This window comes from Hyposmocoma kahamanoa, unplaced genomic scaffold, assembly GCF_003589595.1.
Source record: "Hyposmocoma kahamanoa isolate Upper Pololo Valley unplaced genomic scaffold, ASM358959v1 114, whole genome shotgun sequence".
Lineage (NCBI taxonomy): Eukaryota > Metazoa > Arthropoda > Insecta > Lepidoptera > Cosmopterigidae > Hyposmocoma > Hyposmocoma kahamanoa.
The window spans coordinates 4,896,177-4,904,554 of record NW_020653383.1 but is presented as its reverse complement, the minus strand read 5'-3'; the positions used below and the strand labels follow the sequence as shown (position 1 = coordinate 4,904,554).

Here is an 8,378-nt window from a genome sequence, read left to right as displayed (position 1 = left end):
GTAAGTCGACGACATAGTACCTGCGCGTCGCGGGGCCTCAATGGAGTGGGCCTGATTTCACCCAGGAGTGGGTGAAATCAGGCTGTAGATGTTGATGATGATAGCTTGACCTGTATACTAAATCTACATCAAATTGCGTAATATAAAATAGACTTACATTCCTTATAAATAGGATTGATAGTAGTCATAACGCATCCTGCTTGTAAAGCGCCAAAGCTGACCACAACGAACTCTGGGTTGTTTGGCAACATTGCAGCCACGACGTCACCCTGCTGCAAGCCCAATTTCCGGCGCAGCGACGTGGCGAATACCGCCATGTAATGCTGCAGCTGGTTATAGGTGTACTGCTTTTTTGTTTCTGCACATTCCTAAAAAAAACGTGTATTTTAAGAGAACCTGTTGTTGTGCCTTGTTTTTCACCCCCGACGCAAAAAGATGGGAGTAACAAGTTGAAGCCTTTGTTTATGTATCCGCATGTCTGCCTGTGGCATTGTAGCTCCCAAACGAATGGACTAATCTCAAAGCAGTTTTTATTTTAAGGCTAATTTAATCGGGATGGTTCTTAAGTATGTTTGATCAACATCATCCAATTGTTTAAAGATTACCTGTTACCTGTTATATTTATTATACTTCCACTTGAACCACTTGAAATTGGCCCAGTTCAAGAAATCCTTAAGTCCATTTAGGGATTTTATCACTATTACGACCATTGGCGAAAACTCAACATTGTCTTACCGTTTTGTTTCTAACTAGTTCCTATGCCATGTTTTAAATAAATAATAAACTCCCAAGTCCAACGACTGGACTTCAAGATCAATCTAAGTCCAAGAAATCTTGGTATTGATCTTGAAGTCTTTAGTCCATCCACCCTTAGTCCATCTTTTTTGTTATATAAATATTGAAGCTAAAGCTACCAATTATTGGTATAGTATCTAATGAAAATCCAATGTCATTATAATAATAATATGGTAACTTTGATCTGACGTTGCAACTACGACAGTCTGTAGATGGTCTGTAGACTACCTAACTCGTCAACTACTGACAACTAAAGTGTTTGGTCTCGACAAAACTGTTAGCTTGTATAATTGTAAGTCAATGGCTTGAATATATTATTTGCTCTTATGTGCAATAATCAATCATTTTTATTTTATAATAATGATAATGGGAATGAAAATGCGAATCTAAGAGCGTGATTATATAAATAAAAAATACTCATTGCCCCGCACTAAGCCTGTACCGTGGGTACCAGGAACATACACATAGACAACCACAAATTACACCCGAGATGAGACGAGAGAGACTCACGAGAGATATTAATGTAGGCCACACAAATATTTCCCCGGCCCGGGACCTCTGCGTGACAGTCTAGCGTGGTAACATGGAGACAGTTGATTATTGATACTGATTGAGTTAACAAATTGTATAATACTGTTTGGCGAACAGTTCTAACTAATCACTCTAATGATAGCCGAGCTTTATTAAAATGATCAAATGATTCCCCTCAAATGTGCAATTTATAGGAGTTATCCATTATCACCTTGGGTAGTTGTGTATTTGATCCGAGATCATTGTATTAGTTATATTAGCTTTGGAAATAAAATTTTATTTTTCACATCTAAATCCCATGCTTTTTTCAAACAACGTTTCAGGTTCTTTAAGCCCGGCGCCCATAGACGGACCGGTATGACCAGGGATCCTTCGGCATTCCTCCAAGCAAACACACAAAGACGGCAATTAAGCCTCGGTATCCACCGAGCGCCTAGCTGAACACAACGAACTCTGGTTTGTTGGGCAACATTACAGCCACGACGTCACCCTGCTGCAAGCTTAATTTCCTGCGCAGGGAAGTGGTGAATACTGCCCTGTAACGTTGTAGCTGGTTTATTAAAAAATAAAAGGGTTTAAGAAGGGTCCTAAAGGGTCGACAACGCGCTCGTAACGCCTCTGGTGTTGCAGGCGTTCATAGGCGACGGTAACTGCTTTCCATCAGGCGGGCCTTATGCTTAATAATAATAAAAAAATTACCAGTTGTAGGTATATTCAAAAACGGTAGTCTTGCTGAAGAAGAATAAGAGAACGATATTACAAGATTTAGGGAGAATAACCTTCGGAAACCTGCCGACGCATCCCGAAGGCTACCAAGCAAGGCACTGCAGAGGTAGCCGGCCCAGGGGGTCGATTCAGAACCTTACGATAAGTCAGTTGTCGACCGATTCGATTTGATATCGTACGATTTCTTTTCATTTTTATTCACAACACCCGAATCGAACGTCAAACTGTCATATTCAAAACCGAGCCGAAATGACGTCACACCCGTACGATTACTCGAACTTCTCTACCGGCAAAGGCTACAAACGTTATTCCGAACACAGTTATCGAATAAGTAACCGAACGTCCTATTATTCACAAAGCAAGAATGTAATATGGAAATCTCTTATTATTTTAAATAAAATCTGCATTTTAGGCTCAATTTCAATAATGTATTTTAATGCAAGACTAATGCATTCCTGTATGTCTAAAAAATGTTTATAAAAGGATTTTCATTTTTCTTATAATCTATTTCACCGACTAACTCCGTAAACGACAAACGTTTAACTCGGAGTGTTCTGAATAGCTCGGAAAGCGCCCTTCGATTCGAGAACGATATCCAATCGAACGATTCGATTAAAATATCGAAGAGTTCTGAATCGGGGTCCAGGTCCTGTACTATCGTTCTGCGTCCGATATCCGTCCGAAACAATTACTGGCAAATAAGTAAGACTCGACCAAAATAAAAGACGCATGACGCGAATGAAGTTTCATAGTTGACATTGTCTTTTATAATTTGGACGAGTATTACTTATTTCACGGTAATTGTTTCAGACGGATGTCGAACGAAGCACGGGAATAGACCCCCAGTACCCCAAAACTTACCACAGCTGCCTTTTTGTAGCCACAACCATTATAATAGAAATAACAACTACAATGTCATTAAATTAAGGTATATTACTATACGCCATGTAAAAATTCCGATGCCGGGTGTTACAGGTCACACGGTTACTGCTGACTGAGATAGTAAAGTCGTCAATATGTCTAATATTATTTATGAAAAGCACCCCATTGGATCTGAATGGTTCAGTAAAAGGATCCCTGCTGATCTAACGTTACTTACTTACATCATATAGTTTACTAGATACAGTTACGAGCACAGCAAGCTGACATTTTGGACTTTGGATCGTTCGTAATGTAAGCGTCATAAGTTAAATTTAAATCTTAAGTTTGTCACGCTAGCGTACGCTCTTGACCCTGTAGCGCGCTAGTAAAATGCTAACAAAGGAATTTCCGAGGGGTCTTTAGTAAGAAACACGTAGTGATTAGGTTAGAGAAAAAAAAGGGATAGAGATAATGGATGTTAATGACGTATATGTAAATACAACTATTGTGGATGGTAACGGGGGAAAGATCAACCTTGATCTACATAACTCCTATATGAGGTGTCTTTAAAAAGGCAATTTCAAAAGTAATAAGAACAAAAGGGCGCGAACAAAAAGATCAGTTAGCAGTAGGTATACCAGGAGAGTAAGTAGCAGTTGAAAGTCCCCAGCCTACCTCAGTGAAACAGGCATTAATAACATTATCATCAATAATCTTTCTTAATTTCTCTAAAAAGAGGGTTTTATACATATCTCTTAATAAAATAAAGGAAAATTATTAACCAACACATTTTTTTAATAAGCGGTTAACTGTGTTACGCGTAATTATCAGGTCAGTTTTTTCTACTTAATTTCGGTGGCAATTTTTGTTATAACGCTTTTCCTTCAAAACCGGAACGCAGTAATTGCTCACATTAGCTGAATAGGTAAGGTAGCAGTACCTACTTCCCTGGCCGAACTTTTTCACAAGGACCTCTACTCCTACTAAAAATTATATATGTATAGTTCGTATTGAAGCCATAGTTACAAGCCGCTACAGAAATGGTGATACTATAATGGCATATCGACTGTGAACTGGCAATCGTACTATCTCAATTTTGACAACTTTACAGGTGAAGAAAAACAAACAAAAAACCGACCTCAAAAGTACGTGGAATTACATCTGTTTGCCAAGTTTTATTGAAATCGATTACCGGAAAGTGCGTAAATCCGGATTCATCCTCTAGTTCGCCACTATACGGGACTTGACACAGGAGATAATAAAAATCGGTTCTCACTATTTAAAGTATATTGAGTGAAAACCGCCTTGAATTGGAGAATAGCAAAATCAACCATTAAAATAATTGGTCCTTATAATAAAATTTATGCGCTATTTATAAAAATGAATCTTCATGCGTGAACAGCCACCCTTAGAGGTGGATGATTTTCTTCAAAATTAAATGAAACCACTATGCTCTTTCCAACAAACATCATACTCAAGTCCTTGCCATTAGGGTCGTATTTCCAGTGCTTGAAATCATACTCAAATCTGCTCAAGTCCTGACTTGAGTAGAGTTCTGGAATACGACTCTTATGGTCGTATTCCAAAACTCTACTCTATGCTCAAGTCAGGATTGCAATGGAAACACAAGCACTGGAAAAACGACCCTAATGTCTGGGACTTGAGTATGTTTTCGAGTGCTTTAAACCATACTCAAATCCTGACTTGAACATTGAGTAGAGTTCTAGAATACGACTCTTAGACTTCTTCGCTTGCTCTAGTTTCAATAAAAGCACTCCCGCCAAACAACAACTTTGCAGCCTTGCATAACAAATAACTATTAATGTGAATTTGTTAATAATAAAAATAAGTTTAAGATAACAAAGAATGAAAACATAAACAGACAAAGTCCAAATCGTATCATGTGCCCACAATTTCGATGGATTTGTTTTTATTGTGTTGATAGTACTAACACGCTATTCTGCTTCGCAATACGCAATGTTTGATAAGGCTTAAAGAGATTAGGGCAATGACTTTTGTTCAAAACGTTATACAGCGACTTTACAATCTTTTGCCAGTCATTTTTTCTCGTCGTAAGTGATCTCCGCCTACCAAGAAAGGAAAAGGCGGTGAAATGTATTGTGGACTTTCTGACATATTAAAATGAGTAAAACATTTTCAATAAAAACCAGCACAATTATAATTCAGGTCATGGTTGTACAAGCCCCAGGCAATGCTTATACATGTCGAATGTCCTCAAAAAACTGGTTCATGGTGTTTTATACATACCCAGTATGTACGAGGATTTTCAAATATATATTTATTTATTAACCGACTTTAAAAAAAGAGGAGGTTCTCAATTCAACTGTATTTTTTTACGTAGGTACGTTACGCATAACTCGTGAACCGATTTTGATGATTCTTTTTTTGTTGGAAAGAGGGTATCTCGGTAGCGGGCCCATTGAAATTTAAAGAAAATATTCTACTTCTAAGGGTAACTAGGTGATGAAACCGGTTTCTCACATTTTCCGGCAACCGATTTCAATGAAACTTGGTAAATAGATGTTATTCCACAAACTTTTAAGGTCGGTTTTTTAGTACTCTGTACTGAGATTATTTCTCAAATAAATAATAATATGAATTATCGCTCTATGAACATTGAACTTGTATAGTTATACTTAGATAATATTATAGTTACAGTTCTTTAAATAAATTGTACTTATTGCAAAAAAAAAAATACACATAAATTAAAGCAAAACATTTCATTTTATTTTATTTATAACTCAATGATTTTACCGGTAAATTTTAGAACAAAATATCAAAAACAATTTTTATAAAAAACTAGGTGCCATTTTCGCAAAACTATGTATGTCATGTTGATTGATACGTTAAGCTTATCAGCACCCCTATAAAATTAATATTACAATTATTACAGATATTAATCGACTAAACCTAAATACAGCAACGCAACAAAGAATAATAAAAAAATAAGAAAATATTTACAAACGGCCAAACACATTCATGAAAATTTATGTTTATTTATTTATTTATAAAGCATTGGCTTCAGAGCCATCAGCTTAATGGTAACAAATAATCAAAACAATATACGTAAACTAAAAATAATTCGTGTAAAAAATGTAACTATTAAAACCCGCCATTTGTTCTTTTATGTGAAAATTGAAAAGATCGCCATAGACAAGACTTTTTGAGTTCATTTTTATAGTTTAGCGGAGAGGAATGACGGTGAGTGGACATTAGCCTCGCGGCATTCGCCTTTATGGGTACAATCAAATTTAACGTCTTAAGGCCCTGTATACATTAATGGTCAATTATGTGAAGTGATTCAGACTTAAACAATACTATGACTAAGATCATTTGTAAACGCACAGTGTGCATTATAATGAAAATATCACATAGAAATTTGATGCTTTATATTTATAAGCTATTTAGAAACATTACTATATAACATTTTTAATTTTATTAAAAACTGACGGCGTATACTTGCTTGGGCCTGAAGGAAATAATATTATCACTAGTAATTAACTGGTTGATGACTTTACCACCTCAGTCAACCATGACCATGGGACCTTGAAAAGGGTCCGAAACGTTGGTTTGTTTTTTTAAATCCGGAAAAATAGTTTCATTTCCTGTGTGTAATAATCGCGAAACCTAAGAACTCGATAAATAATATAATTATTTATTATTACATTTTGAGGCCACTGGGCATTTTTCCCCTATTACAGTTTTTTTTATAATCCCAAGTGACAGGACAAACAAGTCATGTCTGTATGGTAAGCGACACGACCGTCCATAATACTTCTAGTGCCGCTCAAAGTTTTAAATTGCAAATATTTGAGGGACACTGCCGCTGCACCCGTCACCCTGAGACTTAAGTTGACAAGTTCCATATGCCTGTAATTTCACTAGCATCCTTACCCTTCAAAACTGGAACGCAGTAATGCTCACATTACTGCTTGGCAGCAGAAATGCGTGAAGTGGCAATACTCCACTGTGTTTGCTGGGTTTTAGGAGGTTAAATTAAACGGTTTGGTTATCGAAATTGACAATTAGTGCTAACCACATGTTACCGGAATAAGCTTTATCAGCATGGACAGTAAAACAATATTGTAACTATTAATTACAAATACTCAACGACTTTTCCATTTTTTGTGTTTTCGTATTCCTTCAATTGCGTTTTTCTCAGACAATTTAATGGTGTACACACATTGACTTACAATTATATGGACGTCGGGTCCGCGCTAAAAAGTGTCCGCACTTGTAAGGCGCTAAAATCGTATACAGAGCGCCAAACTCCGCTTTAGTCTTCATTTGTTCGACTGACAGCGCGATACTGCGATGACATTACAATTTAAATTTCGAATAGGTTGACTTGGGACATTTTTTTCGTGGTTTTTGTATTAGACCCGTCGTCCATTTATTTGTAAGTCAATGTGTACACAGTGTCAATACCTATTATTTAAATTGTGCTAACTGGTTTAGTTTTTGCATAACAGAATAAGTTACCTTTTATAAAAATATTGTCCCGAATGAATTTGAATATTTACACAGTATTAAGTTAAGGAAAATATGGTAATTATATTTTAAATTACTTTGTAAGTACGTACAGTGTTACAACCTTGCGCCTTTTGAGCATTTTTGAGACTCTAGATCCTGGCTTTTCAGTTCGATTCGTAGAACCTCTTATGACCAGACGAGCAGCAAGACGGACGCATTGCGAGCCTAGACACAATGCCTCAGTACCAGGCTCTTGATTAAATTTTCTATCTTCAGGTACAAGAAATAAGGTAGAAAATTCCCAATTTTTCTTTACTTATTTGTTACGCATAAATTTATTACCTATATGATTTTTCTAGTATTTATTGCCGAGTAAATATCTATTACACAAATACAATGAATAGTGAAATAACTATTAAAAAGCTGTTTGTATTTACCTATATAGGGTAAACCGGGTCAAACTGTTAAAATAGCTACTTCTTAAGTACTTTGTAATTTCTGTTTCATTAACTGCTCACTAACAATGACAAGTTATGTAAATTTGTTAGTATTAGAACTTAAGACAAGTTATTTCAACTTAGACATTGTCATTTGTAAACAAATAATATTTAAATTATACTAACTTGTACATACATCAACATAATTTCATTTGGGTATTTTAGTTTTAAAACCAACAATAATTAAAAAACTTACAAGAGCCACATTGTTTTGAAAACTCTTCGATTCTTTCCACAACCGGTCCAAAAATCTCATATTCGGAATAACAGCATCTTTGTACGGTGAATGAATGATCCATTCCTCATTTTTTCTCACAGACGCTGAGGCCGAGAACTTCCTTTGCTTCAACTGCTTGACATGGCGAAAGAACTTAGAGAACGAAATTCGCGCGGAATTTTGCATGGCGGTACAAAATGGCGTCTGTTTCACTCGCGTTTACAGCGATGTCTGAACCAAAACCAATAAATAACCGC

General features: G+C 36.2%; 1 protein-coding gene across 1 annotated transcript in view; it reads right to left on the bottom strand.

The window, feature by feature from the left end:
• LOC113239678 (4-coumarate--CoA ligase 2-like) overlaps window positions 1–8,378 on the bottom strand; it is a 28,215-nt gene extending 19,837 nt beyond the window's left edge. The window contains exons 1-2 of the mRNA XM_026476761.1: window positions 8,101–8,378; window positions 158–368 (exon numbers count right to left, since the gene is read on the bottom strand). Of these exons, the coding sequence (XP_026332546.1) occupies window positions 158–368; window positions 8,101–8,307 (418 nt within the window). The 5' untranslated portion in view covers window positions 8,308–8,378. The remainder of the gene's footprint in view (window positions 1–157; window positions 369–8,100) is intronic.